Here is a 25,713-nt window from a genome sequence, read left to right on the forward strand (position 1 = left end):
CTACTTCACATTCACTCTCCCCTCTGCCATGAGTTTCATCGAAGGTATCAGTCGCTGATTTTTGGTAGCCTCCACATTTCAAGGTCACTGTTACATTTTCTAAATTCCTCCCATTCCCCATACTTCAACCAGTTGCAGTTTTCCATTTATTCTCATGCCATCTAGTTATATCCCCTCTCTCTTCACTCACATGATCTTGAATGGACCATCAGTCCTGCTCTATCTTGTCAACTGCCCAATTGCCTCCCATCATCTGCGTCTCAAAAGATGAATGAAAACACAATGATTGAAAGTTTGCATTCTAGAATTTTTAAACCAAGGATCATATCCTAACTCTATGTACATCAAAACATAAGCAGGTCTCTTTAAAAAAATCATAACAGCGGATTCCTTAAATTAGGATCTATACAATTAGTTTATTGACAAGAATTACAACAAATATGAAAAGACTTGTCAAGATTGGTAATCTTAACTCTTAAAATTATCTAATATAGCATACAGGTAAGGTAAACAAGCTTTAAAGCTATAAGGGAGTTGGCCTGAATGGCCAAAAACAGTGTCTCTGACAAAATCTTGTCCAATACTCTGTAGCAGTCCCTCTGCCTCTGGAGTCAGTTGTCCAAGTTGACACCAGCTTGGCTCTCTTTGCTGTAGCCCATGACAAAGATAGGAAATTTCTTCAGATTTTTCTCCATCTCTGTGTGCTCAATACAGCTTTCCTATGCCAAATGTCAGGGCACTCAGGAGCTCCCAGGTCAGGCTGTCACATGAATCACTCTGGAAGCTCATATGCACTTGCAGCATTCTGTGAGAGAGAAAAAAAAGAGAGAGGTTGCCCCCCTTTTCTCTCATTTTAAGTACCTGAACAGGATCATGCCGTGTGCCAATAAGTGGATCCTTTTTATCTTACCTAGACATGATTATATGCATTTTATTTATCTAATTATTTATTTCTTCAAAGATAAGAGTATCTATTTGCAGTAATTAAGTATAAGTTTTCAAGAATTAACACCATTATGTGGAAACAGGTAGAAACTGGGGACGTTTGAGAACAAATTTTTACAATTTGACATGCATATTTTCTAAAAATACCAAAGTATTATCTTTATCCATTACTATTTTGATGATGTAAAGGAATTAGATTATATGGCAAATTATTCTTGTGTAAGGTCTATAATCCTTCTGGGATATAAATCTAGCATTGAATGGCCTTAAGAGGTCTTGTCCAGGCAATCTAGGACTAATTCTTAAATGTCCAAAGATAGTCTTCTTAAAGGAACAGCATTTTTTCTTATGAGTTGTATATGCATAAACAATTGCAAAATTGCAAATTCATAGTATCTGAGGGATGAACAATTTTAAACAACTGTAAGCTCTGAGCTCTATATTGACTATCAATATACGAAGTATAGCTTGATCATTGAACACTTTAAAATACCATCTACAGCACACAATTTAACTATCTGTGTTGAAGCAGGAGTAAACTCAAAAAAATAAACATGTGATCCCATTTAAATATACTTTTCTCCCATAGAAAAGCTGTTTTTAAATACAGTAAATGGGATGCATGCATGTATGAATTTATAGACGATAGAAAAGCATGCATAAAAACAAATTTTAACTTATCTTTAGGATAATGATTATCAATTTTATCTAAAAATGATGGTATGCGATAGGCCAAATATCAATACTCTGCAATAACCAATTCGATTGCTGTTTGGAACAAGGAATTCTTGATTTTTAATTATCCCCACAGCAGCCTTACAATAGGATGTTAAAACTTTACTTGGAGATGAATAATGATTTTCCATTAATGTTTTCTCTTGCCAAACAATTGCTGTGGGCACATTTAATAACCATAACTAAAATAAGCAGCTAATATTTAATTACCATTGATTATAATTGATAACAATTATAAAAGCTTTCTTTATTTTCTGCAAAGCCTTTTGTTCTTTACCAATTTGTATCTCTCTTCATAGCACCTGACAAAGGCTTAAGTCCCCCTGTGGTGAGTTTAAGGTGAGGTATTAGCCAATTAGCATCTACTGGAAGATTTTGAAAAATAAAAATATTGAAGCAAATCAATTTTTTCTTTCTTGAATTTTCTGTACCACAAATTTCTAGTATACCTAAACCTTAAATCTTTTCTGGAGGAACAGCTACTGCCTAAAACTTCAAAGCTCACTGTGTGAGAGCACAGATTTGAAGTAAACTTCTTTAGGTACAGTTTGTAAAACAAAAGAAATGTAACACAAGCCTAGCCAAGGCTGCTCTGAGCTTTGTCCCTCTTGCAGGGAGGACACATTTTAGAATTTTTAAGTTTCTGTTGCAATATTAGAATATATCTACAACTTTCGGAAAGCAAAACCCAATTTTAAAACAATTTATCATCTTTGAAATCAATATTAGAAATGTAACTATCATGCTATGAAGTTTGGCTGCCAACTTATACCTATGAACGCATGACAGTGCAAATTTTAATGCTTCCTTAAAGAGACATTGTTTTAAATCTTACCTCTAAGTCTACTTTTTAGGATAAGAATCAAGATAAATGAATATTTCTAGCATTGTAAATAGAAATATTATTGCAGGGAACATAGGTAAGTAAGTATTCCTAAGTTGGATGAATACTTTGGCTTTGTGCTCAGAAATGGTAATGCTCCTCATATTGTTGTAATGTTTTTATGAACTTCCCCTAAATTTTCCATAGTAACTTTGAAGTTATTATGTATATCAGAACTAGAAAAATATTGTGATATTCCAACAGGCTGCGATCAGTATCTTCTCATTACTATCTATGAAGAAGTCATTTCTACTGTGAGGAAATGGAATATTAAGTTGTATTTATTTAGTGTTCTGATAGTTAATAAAGTTGAATTTTGCAAAGAAATATTTGTTGACCTTTATGTTTGTTAATTTTAGAACTGTCCTTTCATACAATTACAGTAGTTATTGATTAGTAATTTGTGTCAGAAATACTTAGCTTGGACATTTCATTATATGATTTAGATGTGAAACACTGTGATATAGATGTTGAAACTGTTTTCTCTCATTCCATAAGCTGCTTAATCTTTATGGAACAGTTTCCTTTGCTGTGGATAACTAATTTCATGTAGTCTCATTTGTTTATACTTTGAAGTTTATTCACTACTTGCAATTTTTTTTTCAGAGAGTTTGTATCTAAAACTTCAAGAATATTCCTTGTGATTTATCATAGAAATTTCAGTGTTTCAGACATTAAGTGAATACATCTACTCTGATTTTAATTTATCTATTTACTAGTTGAAAGAGAGATTCAGTCTTCAGGCAGAGGAATAGTTTTCTCAGTGATTCTTGAACAAAGAGTGCTGTCACCAAGGTATGTTTTTTATTTCTTCCAAAAAGTGGAAACTAAATGTTCATGTGAATTTTGAGACTGGGTTTCTCACTATAACTTGGGCTAATTAGATCTTCCTGTTGTCTACAAGGCAAAACTTTGAGAAATGTGAAAATTTGGCTTTAGAGAGGAGAAATAGACTCCCAGAAGTCTAGAAATCAGTATCTCATAAGAATATGTTACGGTGGACTCCAAACTGCATGAGATATTTTTTTTCTCTTTGGATAGTAAGTGGAAGGGAGCATGCAAGGAAGAGGCTTAAATCTCTATTTGGGACTCTGAGCCACATGAACACTTAAAAAGGTTTATTCAAGGAAACAGTTATAGCATTGCAGATGTATTTAGGGGGAAGAAGGACAACATCACTGAGAAGGAGGATTATTTTCAGAATCCATATTATTCTTAAAATAAACAAAGGTTGAGAAGACAGCTTCAAAGATGCTAGCCGTAGGTATTCCAGCCTCAATGACAGCATCAGGTAGACCTGTAATTTTCTGGTCACAGATGGTCCCAAAAGGTTTATACACTGAATGGAAGAACCAATCTCCCAAGACTTGGACTATGTTCTTCTTTATTTTGTGTTTCCAAACATGTTGTTGCCTCCACCCAACAGGAAGCTTTCTGTAGAAAACAAATCTCTCATTCCTGTGAGAGATGGGGTGGGTGGTTGTTGTTGCCACTTTTTGGACATATAGGAAGATTTGTTGAAGTTTGTAAATGGTTAAGGATGAAAAAAAAAGTATTCAGAGATCTCTTTCTTTCTCTACACTCTCTTTTGTCTTCTGTGTAGTATTAGGGAGTGAAACTATGGGTAATTATGTGGTGAAAAGGAAAAGAAGGGTAGAATATGATATCTCCTCTTAGAATACAAAAGTGACAAAAGTCTGGAATATCTTATTGTGATAAGGATTTTTGGAAGATGATTGAAAATATGTTATAAATAGCTAACTAGGTGAACAATAATTAATTTAAGATATATTTCTAACTACTTATATCTTAACTAATTATACATCAACAAGCTGTTTAACAATTTAGATCAATAACAAAAAATGTTTGTTAGTCCCCCCCAAAATCCTTTCCCAATGTCAGTGATTTAGGCAAAAGGCACAATCTATCAGAAGGTTGAAGAAGTTGGCTCCATGCTAAAAATAGGGGTATATCTCCTTATCTCTGGGAAGAGTAACATGTGTCCCTTCCATAAATATATGACTGGTACCTATTACCACGTCAAAGTAAATGCTCACTACTAGGAATTCTGTACGATTTCCTGGAAGACCGTTTTTTGACAAATCAGAATGAACAGTTTACATTTAATTCATTAAGTGACTATTTTGGTTTCTTTATTTTACCTATTATCATGTTTAGTTAAGTGGCCTGTCTCCTCATAGACTGTGTCCATGATTGAATGTTAAACTTGATAATGAAAGAGGTTGAGCTTAAAATCCTTATTTTAAATTTCTACACTCATGAAGCTACTCTTATAAAATATTTGTACTGACTAAGAAATTCACGTTGGAAGTCAATCACCTTACAGATGATCAAATCCCTTAGAGCATTCAGAATAAGCCCAACATTGTCTTTTGTATATGTTTTGCTACTTAAGCTTAGGATGACTAACAACAAACAAGAAGATTTTTGATAGACTTTAGACATATAGTTTGTTCATACACGCTTCAGAGACCTTGAGAGTGTGGCATTTAAGATATTTTAATTTAAAAAAGGTTTTTGTGATAGAGAAACACATCAAGTAAGGGAACACTCTAAATCTCCTCAAAGAAGATGATAGGCAAAAATAAATCTTAATCTGGAGTATGCTGTAAATGTGTGAAAACTGGTTACTAGGCTATAAAGTGCCCTTTACCTTGACTGATGACTGATAACAAGCATGATTCTGGATAGGCAATGACACCACATTTCCTAGACAAGGTAGAAGATTCCCCGAAATTTCGTTTTCACAGTCAGGTCTCTCAGAACTTCTGGGCATGGCTGCCAAAATGAATGTATCCACTGATGCAGATATATTTGGGGGTAACTTCCACAGGATACAGTAACTTTTTATTTAAAACAGAGGCTACTTGGTCTGTAAATCAGGTAAAAATATTCCATTTCAGGTATTTTATGGGTTCCAAAAGTTGATTAATGATGGACATTCTTAAGTCCAAAGCTTAACATTAATCAGCAAAGTTCTGATAATATTATCTTAGTCACAAACCCAAAAACCAACACTTCCTTAGGTTGCCTTCTAAATATAAACTTTAAACTCACTTTTCATTGTGCTTATTTGACAAATCCCTTACAGAACTTTGGACTAAATAAGATAGAAGAAATTTGTTGAAACTTGTTAAATAAACACAAATTAACTGAATATTGTAATAGTAATTCAAAGTTTACAGATATTAAAAATAAAGCCTGTTATTGGGCTAAATGTAGAAGATTTTGAGATCACAGATAACATTGCATATTATAAAAAGTGGCTTGGAAGATTTTTTTTTATAACTCACACTTGTCAGCTTCCACTAAAAGCTCTACAATATATTAATTTTGAATGGTTATACCTGAAATGATTTCTTTTTTTTCTTTTATTATTATTATTTTCTTTATTTACACTTCAAATGCTATCCCAAAAGTTCCCTATCCCACCCCCGCCCCTGCTCCCCTACCCACCCACCCCCACTACTTGGCCCTGGCCTTCCCCTGTGCTAGGTCATATAAAGTTTACAAGACCAAGGGGCCTCTCTTCCCAATGATAGCCTATTCTTTTTAGACTTTTTCTTTTCACTTAGTTGATCAGCTCTAATGTAAACAGTGAGGATCTGCCTAAATTGTTTTTCATACTGAAAGTGTCTTGCATCATATGCTCATCCAATTCCTCCCAAGAGAAGATCAACCCAGAGTTCTCGCTGTTTTTAGACTTTGATGAAGTCACAGTGCCTTTGGCTAGTGAAGAATATGAACAATCATATTTCTCAACTAGTTTTTCACATGAATAGAGGGCCTCTGCAGCAGAGTCTAAAGGAAAGAATAGTTTCAAAATTCCCACTGACATTTTTAATTCCTTAGAGTGATTTGTGTGACAGACTGAGTCACGAACAAACTCAAAACATGAACAGAGCATATATGTACTGAACATTGTGTGATCTGCATCAAGCTGACCCATGTATTAATAGGATGTTCTCCTGGATTTTTTTCGCATGGCTCTTGCAGAATCACAAAGTTTGCTCTGATACAATTCATGTCACTAAAAATATTAGTGTATGTTACTACTCAATTAGTGGAGAATTTCGCCATAAAGGGGATGTGATGATAGGTGCATTTTTCCCTCTTCATACTTTGTACACTGAAAAGAAAAAGCCACATTCAGTTAAGCCATATGTATACTTGGACTATTATATACAGTAAGTGCAATTATTTATTTTTGAGTTCAGAATTCTTATGATTTATAGGGTGTTGTCATTAAAATTCATTTTTTGTTTTTTGGTTTTTTACTTTGACAAATTCACTCTTAGAGTTTCTACAATCTTTTCATCATTTTATTTCCTTTCGATTATTTTCCTCACTCAGGGAGAAAGAAAGTGGAAGCTTTGATTATTTTCACTTTAATTGCCTGGTTGGATTGTTAACAATAATCTTTCATTTGACATTCTTTTTATGGCACAATGTCTGAACAGTTTTCACTGTTATGATTTCAAGGAAGAATGATTTATTGTAAGTCTGACCTTGTTCTTAGCATCTTGGAAGTCCTGTTTGTGCCTGTGATGTTAGATGATGTTACTCTTTTGTGCTCCTTAAATATTTCATCTACCTCATGTTTTAGTATAAATGTTTCTTTGATAATTTAATTTTTATTCTCAGACAGCTTTTCTGTGTTTATCCGTTTACTCCATTGGTTTGCAATATTTATTATTATTTTAATATGTGTGTCTACCAAAACCTAGTGACTATGATAGTTTCACCTTGGGGCTGTTTATTACCTTAAGTTAAATAATCCAGGTTAATGGATAGTGTCAGACAGGTATTGCTGATTTGGACAGAAACATTGATGTATGTTTCTTAATAAAGTAAATAAGATGTTTTTATCCAAACCAGATCTTCCTTTTGCAAGAATACCTTCTTATATCTATATGGATGTAGACAGTAATTCATGGAAATAGAAGAATAACACTTACAATTCCCCGTCAATACATGAAGAAATGCGGTAGATATCAACAAGCAGAAAATGACCAAATATGTAGATGAAAGATTTTAGAATCCCTACAAGTAATTTTGTCAACATAATAATTAAAAAAAAAAAAAAAAAGAATGTGTTAAGGTGAATTGTGCCCAAAGAGACAATATTCTGTGCTTGGTTAAATCTTAGGAGGTAGTACGGTACTAAATCAAAGACAGTAGAGGTGAAAAAGGTTAAGATATAAATTAAAACTTAATGGATTTTTTAACAAATTTATATTGAATTTTTAAACCAAATCAAACATGGGTAAATAAAATTTGTTATCTGGATAAAATATTTCATTGCTTTTCTACATTTTTTAAAGTGAATCATGTGTTGACTCAAAAGAAATAATATTTTATCATAGGCAAAGTAGATGGGGCAACTTTGGTTGTTGAGTGGGGCCTTTTCTATTTCATTATAATTAATGCTTCTTATAAATCCACTTTTCTGATGCCTTTTCCTCTCAGTTGTTCAGGTACTAATGTGCATGGGTATGTGTTTTACTTTATTTTGTGTAGCAGTAAACCATTCACTGCAAAGAATCTACTTCCAGAGATATGTGAGCAAACAATGTCTGGTCTAGTCAGTATGAATAAGAGGATTGATTCCTATGAAAAACATTGAATTTGCATGACATCATGAAAACATAAGCTAAATTAGTGGCAAAATTCAGTGTCTTTTATGATAATGTATTAAGAGCATTTGCTGCATAGAGTTTTACTTATGAGTATGGAAAAGTGTTAACAGAAAAGTGGCTTGCTTTATAGTCACATTCATGGCACAGTCATTAAAAAGTTATTATCACATTCATTATTTGCACGTGTGTACATACTTTTCACATAGAATACATTTGCAGGTGAAGGTAAAACTTTTCGAAAAAATGTTCTCATCCTACAATGTGTGTGTTAAGATCAAGATCAGGTATCCAGGTCCAGCACTAGGATCCTGCAATGCATAAGTTATATTATCAACCAATATGTTCAATCCTTTGGTTGACATATCTTGAATCTTTCCAAGTTTGACTGAGAATTTTTTCTAGGGGATTATGAGAGTAAATTATTTTCCTTCACATCAAGTAATATTTTTTGAACCAGTGTACCAAAATTAACTTGATCAAATATACATTCCTTTTTACTGTTCATGGCTTGATAAAATTGATGTATCACAAAATTTCAATTCAATTTTGTTTTGAATAAAATTTATTTTACTGGAGTCATGTACCATTATGCAAAATTCTATACGTTAAAAGACAAACCATTTTTCTAGAACATTTCTGATGTGGATAATGACATTCTGGATTCTTTCTACCATGTTTTCCCTCATATATATTAGTAGTGAACATGGCTTCATTCCTAACTATATTGAGATTCTGAGTTGGCGTTATAATGGATCTCAGTCTTTCTTTGAATTTCAGCAATGCAGTTTTTTAGTACAAAACATTGACTGGATTTTAAATGAAAACACAGTTCCTTCCTGTCCTTATTTATTTATTTTTTTATTGTTAGATACTTTATTTACATTTCAAATGTTATTCCCTTTCCTGGTTTCCCCTTGGAAACCTCCCTGTCCCATCCCCCTTCCCCTTGTTCAACAACCCCCACAATCCTGCTTCCTGGCCCTGGCATTCCCCTATACTGGGGATTAGAGCCTTCAGAAGACCAAGGGTCTCTCCTCTCATTGATGACCATTTAGGCTATTCTCTGCTTCATATGCAGCTGGAGCCATGAGTCCTACCATGTCTATTCTTTGGTTGGTGGTTTAGTCCCTGAGAGCTCTGGGGGTACTGGATGGTTCATATTGTTGTTCACTTATGGGGCTGCAAACCCGTTCAGCTCCTTGGGTACTTTGTCTTGGTCCTTCACTGGGGACACTGTGCTCTCTCCAATGGATGACTATGAGCATCCACTTACTATTTGAATTAACTATAAAAGTTCTTCATTGGTGCCTACCCTCTTGTAACTATTGACCTTCATCCCATTTGCACTTCTCATTGACAGTAACGTCTTTTCAATGAACTCTCTTTTTCTCTGTGTTTATTCTAAGAAATACATAATCTACTGAGTTATATTTGGTCAAATTTAAAAATACAAACAATAGCAGTCCATATCGTATACTGTAGGCTATGTGGCAGAAGTTTGTTTGACAAGTTTGCACTGTGGTATCAACTGATGGCCCTTTGTGTCAGCACCTTAAGGACTATTTTGCCATTCATCTTATAAAGGTGGATATGTTTGTCCAACTAAAACATGCACATTCTGTAACTAATGAGACAGGTATCAACTGATTTTTTTTTGTAAAATTATTCTGAGGAAAATTATAACCTTTCCTAAGGAAGAATATTATACCTGGGTAAACTATTTAATAGCATTCCTTAGTTACATGCAATTGTGTGTGTTGTGTAAGTTTAATTTATCTTGGGCAATTAATCAAAGTTGAGTCCATGAAATTAAAATGAGAAGGGAAATGCATAAGAATTTGATTAGAGAAAATATAAGGGGGAAATGATACAATCATTGCATAATCTCAAGAAAAAAGTGATGAAAATATTTTTCATTTTCAAAATATAATAAATCATGTGCTTTAAAATTAGGTTTACAAAGGAGAGTGTTCAAATCTGTTTTATTGAAGTTGCCTATGAGCATTGTTCTCTGACTGTCGACTTTGAGTTCCTTTGCTCTATTAGTAGTGGTTATTGCTTAATTCCTCACAGGTATGGTACTCTTTAAAATAATATGTATCATTTAATTGTATATGTATTTATTTGAATACATAATATGTATACATGGAAAAATATCATTGATCTTATTCCTCAAATTAAAAATAGTACTTATCAATTATTTTTCTTTGGATTATATTAATTCATTTATATTACTCTCTGCTTTTCTTTAAAATTAATATTTGATGTGAGATTATAAATATAACATCTCTATTGTATTGAGAATTCATTGTTTACCTGAGGTTATTATTAACCTCTAGTTGTTAGCTTCTTTCCACTGCTTATGACCTAAATAGTTAAGCAGTGGTGGAAAAGATAAATATATACAGGAAACCTTAATGAAGTCTTTTTTCTGTGTTCAACTCACTTTAACTGAGAAATTAAGTGCAAGTCTTTTGTCAGTGTGGATTTGGTGCCTTTCAAAGTAATGTATGTATATTTTTTTTCACAAAAGTTTCTATTAAACAGATAAAGAGATGTTTCATTGAGTAGAACACACCAAGTATGAGAAACTGAGTTCATACCTCCCAAAAGAATATGAGTACATGCCTGTAATGCATATGGAGGCTAGAAGAGAGAAACAGGGAATTTCTATAGGTTTGCTTTGTAGAGATCTAGGCATATGTGGTAAGAAAATAAAGGAATCCATCAGGTAGATGTGCTGGTGCAAGACTTTATTCACAGTAGTCTAGAAAAGAGACAGATGGGTATTTCTGAGTTCCAGATCTGCCTGACGTACAGAACAACTCAGTCAAGTCAGAGACACTGTTATTGAGTAAACCAAGGAAGCAACTAAGCACTAAATGAATGAAAAATACAAATGCATAAATACATAAAATATAAATAAGATAAATATCTAGGAATCAACCTTGGGTTTTCTTGACTTGAATTCACTATTTCTGAACTCCATACAACTACACATACTAAGAATCATACACGTATACAGACATAATATAAAATCTACATAAATAGACATAATGATAAAATTCAAATGGCATGGAGTTGCCTTCATTTAATCTCATCTATCAGATACAGAATCATACTTTTCTATGATTGTTCTATGACACTAGCAATTCCATGATGCCATACTCAAAAAATTATATCAAAGAAATAGCTACAATGGCTGCATGCAATGAAATGAACTTCAGAATATCACTTAATTAAGATACTGTATTTAAAATGTCAGTGACTTGACAGTAAAATAGTGGGTTTTTATATGTGGAGACTCCAGAAGGCCAAAGATATACATTCCAACAGATATGCTATTTGTGGTAAAATGATTCCTGACTTGTAAACAGAATGCATAAAGTATAAAGTATGAAATATAAATAATATATTCTTGAGGATTGATAACTAATGGGTAGTAATAGCAAAAGATCTTGCCTAAACCTAACATATTTACCTAATCGAGTTCATCTATTCATGGTGAAGAAATTAAATAACATGTTTTATCTAATCAAGGTTGAAGTATAAAATTTATTGTACTAAATATGCAGATGTTTTTGGTATATATGATCATCCGCATACATGCTTCTTTGTGATTTACACAGGTATAACTTTAAGAACTACCAGTATATTCTGGCCCTGCTATTTGCCATTGAGGAGATCAACGGTAATCCCAATATCTTACCCAACACATCCCTTGGATTTGATTTCTACAATAATGAATACACTGAAAGGAACATTCTTAGGTTTACTTTTCGTTGGCTCACAGGCCATGTAAACAGAGCAATGATACCTAATTATACTTGTAAAAAGAGAAATATCATTGCTGCACTCACAGGATCATCATGGATAACATCTGCCCAAGTTGGGACATTACTTCAACTCTTTAAATTTCCACAGGTGAGAAAATTTGGATTGTGGGTACTGACAGACAGTTCTCTTTGTTCATATTATAGGTGAATTTAAACTGAAAGTGTGATTGATCAATTATGTAACCATTAAAATAATACACAGACACATGGATATCAATTCAGAAGTCTCTTGCTTGTAAAAGAAAGGTTGGTGTAGTAAATAAAATGAAGTAAGTCCTTGAAACTTGCAGGCATAACAGAAAATTCTGTAAAAGGTTGTAAATAGAATGTTCCATTAAAATTTTCTCCTGTCATCAACTATTGCTTCAGAAATGAAATTTTGTTTGATGTTAATTCTTCCTCTTCTTTCTAATTTGCTTCAGATTACTTTTGGACCTTATGAGCCAACTTTGAGTGGCGATGGACAGTATTCTTCTCTCTACCAGATGGCCCCCAAGGATGCCTCTCTTTCCCTTGCCATGGTTTCTCTGATGGTTCATTTTAGTTGGTCTTGGGTTGGCCTCATCCTCCCCGATAACCACAAAGGAAATCAAATTCTATCAGAATTTAGGGAGGAGATGGAGAGAAACAAAATCTGCATAGCCTTTTTAAAAATGATCCCGACTACATGGACCTCATATTTTACTAGATTGTGGGAAAATATGAATGAAACAAATGTAATAATTATTTATGGTGACATTGATTCTCTAGAAATTTTTATGCAAATTATCGGGCAAAGGTTATTGACATGGAACATCTGGATCATGAACAATGAACCCCATATTATTGAGTTTAGTGATTATTTCATGTTAGACTCATTCCATGGAAGTTTAATTTTTAGACACAGTTATAGAGAGAATATTGAGTTTACCAAATTTATTCAAACAGTTAATCCTTATAAGTACCCTGAAGACATTTATCTTCCTAAGATGTGGAATTTTTTCTTCAAGTGCTTATTTTCTGACATTAATTGTTATGTTTTAGACAACTGTCAAACCAATGCTTCTTTGGATCTATTACCTAGTTTCGTATTTGATGTTGCAATGAGTGAAGAGAGCACAAACATTTACAATGGTGTGTATGCTCTGGCTCACAGTCTCCATCAGATGAGACTGCAGCTACTTCAAATGCAACCACTTGAAAATGGAGAAGAGATGTTGTTCTTTCCGTGGCAGGTAATAACCTTTCTACTGTATTTTATTGTCAGCAATCTGACATATGAACTTTGCAATATCAATTAAGAACTGTAAAACTCAGTGTATCTTCTCCACAATAGAATTGTTTGTGTTTATAAGCTTACATAGAAGACAATATAGTTTCAAGTGTATGATGATGTGAGGTGCAAGATACCAGGAGCAAATATACTTAGTCAAAATAAAATTCATGTCATCAATATCTAGCTATGCAATCTTTTCACGGTAATAGTTGCGATTAAAAAATTCATTGATTTATATATTTGTTATAAGAGATATGAAAAAAGGAACACCTAAGTGAATCAATGATGATTGGTTAATGTAAAATTGAAGACTTTTAATTAATTTCTAGACATCGGGACTCTGTATAAAATATACACCGGAGTTCTGAATAGATTCTAAAAGCCACTGGGTCTTGCTAGGTTACAAAAATGTTGATCTTTTCATAGAACAGTAGTTATTGATTGCTTACTTGAGGTTGTTTCAAAGATTTCACTTGAAGATCAAAAATAATTCAGAAGCAGAATGGTATTCTTAACACTCAGGTTTCACTTAGTCATCAGTAATGGACTCTTCATTATGTTGATGTTCACATATAAAAAAAAATTAAGAACAGTAAGACACATTCCAAAATCTCCATTTATTTCTGCAAATTGGGCACAGGGTAATATAAAATTATGTTTCTCTTTCAGCTTAACACTTTCCTGAAGGACATTGAATTGAAAGACAAAAAGAGTTTAGATTGGAAACAGACAATAGATGCAGAATATGATATTCTTAACCTGTGGAATTTACCAAAGGGTCTTGGATTAAAAGTGAAAATAGGATCCTTTTCTGCAAATGCTCCACAGGGTCAACAGTTGTCTTTATCTGAGCAGATGATACAATGGCCAGAAATATTTTCAGAGGTCAGTTATGTATTATCTATATGTTTTGTGCTTATATTACTAACATAATTATGTTTTCTGATACAATGATGCTTGACTCAAGTTCCATTACAATTTAAGTATCAGTATAAAATACCATAAGGCAATATTAGTATACTGGCTTTTGATATTCCTTGATTCAGGTCAATAGAATTATCCAGTGTTGAATAAGTGTCCCATTGTTAACTTCTATGAGGATTAGGTTTCCTCCATTTGTCACAAATTATGAATGGGGCGTATTGTAAGAGGAAATTTTCTCTCCAAATGACTCATGTTAGTGTACTGAAGAAAAATCTCTCATTTGTATTAATATCATAAAAATCAAATTTAATTTTTATTGTATGTTCAAAAACTGCGACCAAAAAATGACTTTTATAAGAAAGACTATATTTTATTTTATGGTTCTAGTTGTATCAGAGTCTCACAATGATAAAAGAAAGACAACATATATTTATACTGGAGACAGGCAAAGAAAGCAGAAAGAAACTTTCTATCCACACGTATTAACAGTAAAAAAAAATTTAGAAACCTGGAATTGAGTTAGTATCTTAATTTTTCCAATTCCCAACCACTTTGCCATAATTTTATCAGCAAGTCTGAATCCCCTATAGTTTCAATAACTTTTCATATAATTACACTAGAAAGAATATAAGCACTCAAATGCTTTAGCCTTTATGGAAAATTTTTCTTTCAAAATATGACAATTCCATTAGTATCACTTAATTTTCCTTTGATTCCAATGGCATGCAATGTTTAATAATAACTTGAAAGAAATTACTGAAATATTTGTGGGTATAGTGCATTATATTTTAAAAAGCATGATTTTCACATGTAAGAGATTCTGATGATATAATATCCTGTGAATGCAGGAAGAAATTAATATTGCTGCCCTCTTCTAGCTTGTCTGCAATTGTGACTTTTGTACAATAAGTAATGACATTTAAAATTTAACTGAATCATTTCAACTTAGCTAACTTGTTCGGTATATTTTTTCCTACAAATATATGTTTACTTGTTTCCATGATAATTATAAATCCTCTAAAGTTGACATTCAGGAGTCACAATAATGGTGGAAGTTGAGATGCTCAACATAGGTGTCAGAAAGTAAAAAGATGTTGTTAGACTAAATGGACCACATGGACTCCTATATCATGTTCCTAATTACTAATGTTTCACAAACTTGTACTTAATTCATTAAGATTCCAAACTTTTTAACTCTATGATAATTATCAGAGTAAAATTTTAAGCACATTTGCCTTCTCAAGGACCTGATCATTTATTTCTTTTTTTAATTTTTTTTTAATTTATTGGTTATTGAATTTATTTACATTTCAAATGTTATCCTGTTTCCCATCTGCAAACTCCCTATCCCATCCCCCACCTTGGCTTCTATGCTCCTCTCAACTCCTTCCCACTCCTGCCTCATTGCCCTAGCTAGCATTCCCCTATGCTGGGCATCAAGCCATGAGAGGACCAAGGTCTTTCCCTCCCATTGATGCCATACATCACCATCTTCTGCTACATATGCTGCTGGAGCCATGGCTCCCTCCATGTGCATTCTTTGGTTGGTAGTTTGATCCCTGGAAGCTCTGGGGTTTCTGGTTGCTTGATATTGTTGTTCTTACTATTGAGTTACTAACCCCTTCAGCCCTTTCATTCTTTCCACTAACTCCTCCATTGGGGTCTCTGTGCTCAGTGAGATATTTGGCTGTAAAAATCATCATCTGTATTGGTAAGGCACTGGCAGATTCTCTCAGGAGACATCTATATCTGGCTCATGTCAGGAAGCCTTTCTTAACATCCACAATAGTGTCTGTGCTTGTAGACTGTATATGGGATGGATCCCCAGGTAGGGATGTCTTTGGATAACATGTCCTTCAGTCTCTACTCCATTCTTTTTTCCTTCCTTTTCTTTAGATAGGATCAATTCTGGGTTAATATTTTTGAGATGGGTGTGTGGCCCCATCCCTCAAGCAGGGGACTTGACTAACCTATGAATGTGGTCTTTATAACTCCTCTTCTCATTTTTGGTTACTTCAGCTAAAAGTCATTCCCAATGGATCCTGGGAGTCTCTTGCTTTTCTGACATCTGGAACTTTCTGGTTGCTACCATACCCCATTACAAAAAATAATCTTTTAAATAACTCTTGGTGTTAAAAAAAAGTACTTCACCCTTCATTGTTAAGACCTTAAAAAAACTCTGTTTGTACAATTTTTCACAAAACCCTAAGCATTAGGTAATATTCATTTCATTCCTTTCAGGTCCCTCAGTCTGTGTGCAGTGAGAGTTGTAGGCCTGGATTCAGGAAGGTATCCATGGGTGATAAGCCCATCTGCTGCTACAAGTGCACTCCTTGTGCAGACAATGAGATTTCTAATGAGACAGGTAAATGCAGTTTTATGGAAAACTTCCTATTTCTCCACTGGTTTCCACAATGTGGTAGCAAATGACAATGAATTGAGTAGAAGTCAGATATGAACATTTTATTTCATTTTAATGGGAACATAAATGTCATAGTTCATCACTATCCTCTTGAAATAGCTCAACACCGCCATTACAAATCATTCTTGATTTATATCTTTAATCCAGTGCCAATATTACTATTGGAAGATAAAATATATTACCCTGTACTTTTCAATATTTACATTTCATAGGGCCTTTAACATGTATTAATACAGTATCAAAGATAGCTATTCAAAATATATTTCATTGATTTTTAAGAAGCATCTAAGACTCATATTTGTTGCATCTTCATAGAGGTTATTAACAACTCATTTCTCATTTTTAGTTGTTTGATAATTTCATACAATGAGTTTTCATCACATTCATCAATCTCACTCCTCCCAGAGTTATTTCGCTTTTTCCTTACTCCCAACATTTTAAATTAAACTACCGAATACAGTTCATGATATTCCTGTATACTTACATGTGTGATTGTCACTCAAAGGTTGTTTCCCAACCAGGTGTAGCACACTGAAAAATAACACTATTTCCCCTTCCAGTAGGTATGAATAGCTATTACCTCATTTTTCTGGGAAACGGAGTGTCTTCATGACTACCTTCAATATCTATGCTGAAATTTGTCTGAATTAAGTTTTCCTGCATCTAAAACATTTTGTCATGTGTTATGAATTATGGGAACAATTTCTCTATATTCAGAAAACAGTATTATTTTGTAGTCTTCTGTACATTGAAGATCTTGCTATCTTTCTGGCCTCTCTTGAATTAGAGTATTACAGAACATTTATTTTATTACTGAACCTATTAGCAAAGATTAGAGGTTTTGGCCTTTTAAGGGAAGGTATAGTGCTAGAGGCTGGCTTTAGGTTTAAAAATTTCCTGAGACATCTCTATTTTTTTTTTTTTCTGCTTCTGCCTTCAAATCAGGATTTAAGTATTTAACTTTTGTTCCAGTGTGATCTATCCCTAACTCCTTTTATGCTTCCCACTATTATGGAAATGAACAAATATTCTAAATCTATAAGCACACACCACATTTAATGAATTCATTTATTTACAATCCAGTCATGGTGTGCACTTTGTGGCCACCATCCCACAGTTCCTTATCTCATTCCTTCACCAGCCCCTGTCTTGGCCCTTATGCTTCTTAAAGTTCTTAAACTCTGTGGGTGATGTCCTAGGTACTCTGTGATTTTTGGATAATATCAACTTATTAGTGGTGGTTACATATGATGTATGGATTTTCGGGTCTATGTTACATTACTCAGGGTGATATTTTATAGTTTCATCCATTTCCCTTCAAAACTGTGATGCCAATGATCTTAATACCTAGTAGTAGTCCATTTTGTAAATAAGCCACATATTCTGTATTTCTTACTCTGTTATAGGATATTTAGGTTGCTTCGAGCTTTTGCTATTACAAATGAAGCCACTATGAACATATTCTAGCATGTTTCCCTGTGAAATGATGGGGGCATTTTTGGGTATATGCCCAAAAGTGGTATAGCTGGGTCTTCAAGTAGGTTTATTTCCAGTCTTATGAGGAACTGCCAGAATGATTCCAAGAGTGGTTGTACTAGTTCGTAATCCCAAAAGGAAGAGAGGATTGTTCAACTTTCTCCACATCCTTGACAGCCTGTGCTCTCACCTGAGTTTTGACTTCAGCCATTCTAATGTAATGTGTAAGGTGGAATCTCTAGGTCATTTTTATTTCCATTTCACTGATTACTAAGAACTTTAGTTTTTAAATGCTTTTTAGCCATTAGAGATTCCTCTGTTATGAATTTCTTTGGTTCATGCTGAGTTCCTTAATCCACTTGGACTTGAGCTTTCTGAAAGGTGATACATATGGATCTATTTTCATATTTCTAAATACAAACTGTTAATTAGACCAACACCATTCATTGATTATGCTTCCTTTTTTTTTTGATTGTATGTTTTATGCTTCTTTATCAAATATAGTATCCATGTATATGTGGGCTTATTTCTGGGTCTTCAATTCTATTCCATTGATTGAGCTGTCTACATAGGTAACAATATGAGGTGGATTTTAACACTATTTTTCTGTAGTACAGCCCAAGGTTAGGGATGGTAAATCATCCAGAAGTTCTTTTCATTTTAAGTATTGTTATTGCTATGCTGGGCTTTTTATTTTTCTATATGAAATTGAGAATTGCTCTTTCATTGCTTGTAAAGAACTGTGTTGGAATCTTGATGGGGATTGCATTGAATATCCTCTGATACAGATGCAGCTGGAGTCAGGTGTACTCCTTTGTTGATGGCTTAGTCCGTAGGAGTTCTGTGGTGTCTGGTTGGTTGATATTGTTGTTCTTCCTATGTGGTTGCAAGCCCCATCCATTCCTTCAGCCCTTTATCTAACCCCTCTATTGGGGACTGCACACTAGCTCCAATGGTTGGCTACCAACAGTTACCTTTGTATATGTAAGGCTCCTGCAGGGCCTCTCAGTAAACAGTCCTATCAGGCTCTTTTCAGCATGCACTTCTTGGCATCCACAATATTATCTGTATTTGGTAATTATATATGAGATGAATCCCCAGGTGGGACAGTTTCTGGGTGGCCATTCCTTCAGGCTCTGCTCCACAGTTCGTCTTTGTAATTCCTTCCATTGGTAATTTCTTCCCTCTTCAAAGAAGGGCCGAAGTATCCATACTTTGGTCTTCCTTCTCCTTGAGATTCATGTGTTTTGAAAACTACTGTTCACAATAAACAAAAATAATGTGAACTTCATGTAGCTCTAACCAAGTAAGTGAAAAATCTGTATGACACAAATATCATGTTTCTGAAGACAGAATTTGAGGAGGATATAAGAAGGTGGAAACATCTTCCTTGGTTGAAGATCAGTGTAATTAAAATAGTGCAAAAGGTGATCTAACCAAAAGCAATGTCCAGATTCAATGTAATCTCTGTCAAAATTCCAACACAATTCTTCACAAATTTTCAAACAACAATACGGATGCTTCTGACTGTTAAAAAGTGTCCATACTCACTTCTTTTAATACAAACTTTCAATAATAAATTTTACTATCAATATTTCTCCCATGTGAAATCATTATGAACACACACACATGCACACACATACACACACAAAACAAAACGCACGAATATGTAAAGTAAATTTTTGAATGTATCCTGTGTATGTATAAAAAATAGCCATTCACACACCAAAGGCAAATCTGGTCAGTGTTGTTAATTATTTATATTGCACAACAGTATGCAACACAAAGGAATGCTAAACAGTGTAATTTTGAAAATATTGCTGATAGAAAGTGGAACAGTAAGTTAATAATACCTTTTATATGTTAAAATATCAATTCAATGTTATTAATGTAATAAAATTGACACTTTGGTTATCAACCATATTTTGGGAAATATAGAAATATAGTGTAATCCACTGTCTCAGTTTTTTACTGCTGTGAGCAAACACCATAAAAAAGACTACTCCTGTGTGACAACATTTAATTGTGGCTGGCTTACCAGCTCAGATATCCAGTCAATTATCTTCAAGGTAGGAGCATGGAATTATCCAGTAAGGCATGATGTAGAGGAACTGAGAATTCTACATCTTCATCTGAAGGCCAATAGTAAAAGACTGGTTACTTAGCACATAAGACAAAGTTTTTAAAGCCCATGCCCACAATGATACATTTTCCTCAATAAGGCCACAAATACAAATAGGGCTTCTCCTGTACCAAGCATATTCAAACAAGGACTTTCTACTCCCTCGGACCCATAGGGTTGTTTAAAGATTTGACACTATGGAGGCAATACCTAATCATATCATTATTAAAAGAGTACATTTTGTCTAAATTATAACATTCACATATTTTATAACAGTTTCAACAATTTTAAAAAACCAAGTTCTAAGTCTATTCTGATATTCATTCAAAATATTCAATGTAATTGCCAAAGCAAGACACAAACCAGTTGGGTAAATTCCAAACTATGGAACTCCATATCTGATGTCAAGGAGGTCTTCAGCTCTCCACTACTTTTCCATCTTTGTTGACTGCAACAAACTTCTTTCTCCTCGGCTGGTTCCAATCACTGCTACCAGCTTTCCTAAGCACATTTCCCATGGCTCTGGAACCTTGAACTTATTGGGGTTTCCAATAAACTTCAGCCTTATTGTTTCCCCTTCTAATGTCTGGAATTTATAAAAGATCTTCTAGGTTCCTCCAAAGGTCTAGCATTATTTTTCTTGCTCTTCCCTGTATAGCACTCTAGGCTCTGGTTGACTCCACTCTAATTTTGCTGGGGGTTTCAGTGATCATCTCATGCCAGTAGCATCTCCAGTATACTGGGATCTGCGCTTCACCCAGACTTCTCCAATAGCCTCTCACAGGCTCTCCTCATGGTGCTAAGCCTCAACTTCTTTGCCTGATCCCTCTACTTCTGGACCATCAACTGTATCTGAGGCTTTACTTTCAAAAAAGCCGTTTCCTGGCTTCTCACAGTGCCTAGCCTCAGCTACACTCCATAAACCCTTAATACTTTCAAATCTACTACCACCTACCTAACCCTTAACACTAAGTTAATCTGCAGCTTGATGTAAATCCTTGTCTATCTCTGGAACAGAACATCTTTTTCTTTCAGAAAACACTTCCTTGATGATTTCACCTCAGTGATGCTGAACTATTCTTAATCATTGCTAATATCTTAGCTCCAGGTAACCAGTTTCAATTGTTCTCATATTCTCTTTCTCTTACTGATTAATAAGCCACAGCCACATAGCCAATGCTGCCAAGTTTGGCTGCTTACTCAAGCTGTAATATGTCTCCCCCTTATTCTAGTACCAGCTTTTGTTTCACAATTCTGTGACAGCTTAAGTTTGGCTCTCCTTGGACTTACTCCTTAAATTGACCTTGAACTCAAAAATCTGCATGGCTTTGTCTCCATAATGCTGAGATGTAATGAAAGTGCACGTGGATTTAAGTTTTTTTTTCCCCTTAGAACTTGCTCTGTCACCGGCTGGTCTTACACTCAGGGATATGATTGTCTTTGTCTCCTGGGATTAAAGGAGTGTACCAACATGCCTTGCCCTAAGCTTCTCACGGCCACTGATTTCCATGATCAGGGTCAAATTCCTGTGTCTTCAAGCCCCAAGATCTGGATTACAAGTTTGCCCACTATTTCTGGATTCTTGTTTATTTGATATTAAATTTCATATGTATACCCTTACAACTCCAAATACAAACTATAATTTGGTTGGATGAAATCCCGTACAGAGATCAACTACTCTCTTACCTCTTTTTCTCCTTGAAACTAGCATTTAATTCATTTCATTTCCTGGTGCCCCTTCATTTTTACTTGAAATATATATTTTTCCTTTCTAAGCTTGCTATTCATGTATGAAAATTCTCTTCATCATCTTCATGAAACTTAACCAGAGATCAAAGTCTCTGTTCATCTTTTTGGGAATTCCTTTGTAAATTCAGTTAATATAAACCTCTTTATCTTAGCTTCAGGTAGGTTCTTTAGACAAGGGCAAAAGGGAACCACATACTTTACCAAAATATCACAAGAGCATCCCCATATAAAAATTCTCCTCAGAAATTTCTAGAACCAGGATTTTCCAGTTAAAATCACTCTCAGCAACAAAGGTTTCCATATTCCTACAAGGATGGCCCATTAAACCCAACTTAAAACATTTTACTGCTTCCCAAATCCAAAATGTCAAAATCCACATTTTTCCAACCAAAAACATGGTCAGGTCTATCACAGAAATATTAGACTACAGGTACTAACTCATGTCTTAGGGTTTTTTGTTTGTTTGTTTGTTTGTTTGTTTGCTGTAAATAATCACTTTGACAAAGTCAACTTTTATAAGAACAACATTTATTTGGGACTGACTTACAGATTCAGAGGGTTAGTATATTATCCTGAAGATGGGAGAATGACAGCATACAGGCAGTCATGGCACAAGAGGTTTTTAGAGTTCTACATTTTCAGGTGAAATCCTCTAGGAAGTGAATGACTTCCAAGTATCTAGGATTAGGTTCTTAAAGCTCACTTCCACAGTGGCATACTTCTTTCAACAAGGCCACACTTCAAAATACTGCCACTTTCTGGGTCAAGCACATTCACACTTCTTTACCAACATAATGTAATTTAAAATTTTGGAGTATCTACTTTATTTTAATATTAACATTTATAATTTTTTTAAAAAAAATTCCAGAGCACAGTATTATAATTGCTTTTGTAAATCCCTCATATTGTTATTATTTTATTTATATTTTTCACTCAATATTTTATGCTCCCATCCACCCTCTGAATTTTTGACATCCCATACCTCCTCCCCACCCACCTATCGCCATGTACATGTTGCCACTCCCCACCACATCTGAGCTCTAAAATCCCTCAGGACTCATGTTTTTTGAGGGTTAGGTGCATCATCTCTGAATGAATACAGAGCCCTCAGTCCTCTACTATATGTGTGTTGGGTACCTCATATCAGCTGGTGTATGCTACCTGTTTGGTCATCCAAAGTTTGAGAGATCTTGGGGGTCCTAATTAATTGAGACTGCTGGTCTTACTACAGGAGTGTCCTTCTCCTCAGCTTCTTTCACCCTTTCCTAATTCAACAACAGGGGTCAAATGCTTATGTCTACTGTTTAGGTGCAAATGTGTGCATCTGATTATGGCAGCTGCTTGTTGGGTCTTTGGGGGGGGCAGTCATGATAGGTTCCTTTTTGTGAGTGCTCCATAGGCTTAATAATAGTTTCAGACATCAGGACCACCCCTTGAGCAGGATCCTACCTTGGACCTTTTCCTCAGGCCATTCTTTACTTCCATCCCTGTAATTATTTCAGAAAGGAACAATTATGAGTCAGAAATGTTACTGTAGAATGACAACTCCATCCCTCCTTTGATGTCCTATGATCCTGCTAAAGGTGTGCTCTATAAGATTCCCCTCCCTATTGTTGGGCTTTTTCCAAGAATATTATATCTTCATGATATTATATGCTTGCTTTAAATTATATAAAAATGTATTATTGGGTAAATTTTGAGCAGAATCTTATGTAATAGGGTCTATTTCATAATCTCCAACAGAGAATAAACAGAATTTAAAAGCACAAGGAATTTTAGGGAGAAAAGTAAATTTAGGATTCACATATAAGAAAGCATTGTCTGAAAAAATTGCAAAAAAAATCCACCAATCTAGATTTTCCATATTTAAGTAAAAATTATCTATGTATTATGAGTACCATCAGAGCCACAGTAAGTTTTTGCAATATAATTTAGTATTCTAGTTATTTTAAAAAGCAACACAGCCTTTTCAGTAAAGGTAGACAAATATTGTATGAAACGAGAACATAAGCATTTAGGTAGTACAATTTAAATTGCAATCACAAAGATTGTAAAGGAATTAACTAGAAGTTGATAGGTACCTGGAAAGATACAATACTATTCTTTAAAAAAGTAGGGACTAAAAGTGTACGTATTTTCCCACTGAAGCCATTCCTAGTTGTACATACATTAGCTTTCCTGAGTTTAATGAGTGACGATTAAAATGTAAAAGATAGATATAGAGAGCGCAAGGAATTGTGAGTGAAAACTGAGGGAAGGGAAATTGAGTGATGGTTGTAACTGAAGAAAGATTGCACCAAATCCTTTTATATTTAAACATAAATTTGGAAAGAAATGTGTTAGAAACATGGTGCTGTTTATAAATCTAGAATTATGCATGCCAGTGTACTAATTACTTTGTTCCTGAGAAAACAATGTACAGTGACTTTTGTGATAGTCCCTATAGTTAGAAATGTCTCATAATAAAAGGAATCGCCATAGACTGGACACCTGATCTCATTTATGCCTATATTTCTGATCAGATGTAGACCAGTGTGTGAAATGTCCAGAGAGTCATTATGCAAATACAGAGAAGAACAACTGCTTCCAAAAATCTGTAAGCTTTCTAGCCTATGAAGACCCCTTGGGTATGGCTCTAGCCAGCATAGCTTTGTGCTTATCTACACTCACTGTCTTTGTTATTGGCATCTTTGTGAAAAACAGAGACACACCTATTGTCAAGGCCAATAATCGAGCTCTGAGTTATATTTTGCTCATCACACTCACCTTATGTTTCTTGTGTTCTTTGAACTTCATTGGTCAGCCCAACACAGCTACTTGCATCCTTCAGCAGACCACCTTTGCAGTTGCTTTCACTATGGCTCTTGCCACTGTGTTGGCCAAAGCTATTACTGTGGTCCTTGCCTTTAAGATAAGTTTTCCAGGGAGAATGGTAAGGTGGCTAATGATATCAAGGGGTCCAAGATACATCATCCCTATCTGCACCCTGATCCAGCTTCTTCTTTGTGGAATATGGATGGCAACTTCCCCACCATTCATTGACCAAGATGCTAATACTGAACATGGATACATCATCATTTTGTGCAACAAGGGATCAGCTGTTGCTTTCCACTCTGTCCTGGGATATCTCTGTATCTTAGCCCTTGGGAGTTATACCATGGCCTTTTTGTCTAGAAATTTGCCTGATACATTCAACGAATCCAAATTTCTGTCATTCAGTATGCTGGTGTTTTTCTGTGTCTGGGTCACATTTCTTCCTGTCTACCACAGCACTAAAGGGAAGGTAATGGTGGCCATGGAAGTATTCTCTATCTTGGCTTCCAGCACAGCACTCCTTGCCTTCATATTTGGTCCCAAATGTTACATTATCTTGTTAAGACCAGAAACTAATTCATTTAATCATATCAGGAAGAAAACACATTCTAAAAGGAAGAAATCTCCTAAAATATAGTTGATAAAAATAAATTTAGCTTTAAGTTAACAACTTCATAAAAGGGATTATTCATATATCATTCTAAAATGTTATGCAATTATAGAATGAATGCAATTTTATCAGTGTTTATTCCTGTATTCAACTATATTATACTGTTATAGTATGAAAGCCATTTATTTTCCATGTTTGAAAACCACAATTGCTCTGGTGATTCAACATCTCTGAGTTGAAGACCTGATGCTTCCATTCCTGGATCACTTCAAATGTTTATAT

The 25,713-nt window shown here is 34.4% G+C and overlaps 1 protein-coding gene across 1 annotated transcript; it reads left to right on the forward strand.

Annotated features, from left to right (window-relative positions):
* Positions 1-6,544: 6,544 nt before the first annotated feature.
* On the forward strand, positions 6,545-25,458 carry LOC110315012 (vomeronasal type-2 receptor 116-like). The gene is made up of 6 exons (XM_021189186.1): positions 6,545-6,771; positions 11,853-12,147; positions 12,482-13,273; positions 13,984-14,199; positions 16,480-16,603; positions 24,530-25,458. The coding sequence occupies exons 1-6, from the start codon at positions 6,545-6,547 to the stop codon at positions 25,456-25,458; spliced, it is 2,583 nt and encodes an 860-aa protein (XP_021044845.1).
* The last annotated feature ends 255 nt before the right edge of the window (positions 25,459-25,713 follow it).

Source organism: Mus pahari, unplaced genomic scaffold (assembly GCF_900095145.1).
Source record: "Mus pahari unplaced genomic scaffold, PAHARI_EIJ_v1.1 scaffold_7834_1, whole genome shotgun sequence".
NCBI lineage: Eukaryota > Metazoa > Chordata > Mammalia > Rodentia > Muridae > Mus > Mus pahari.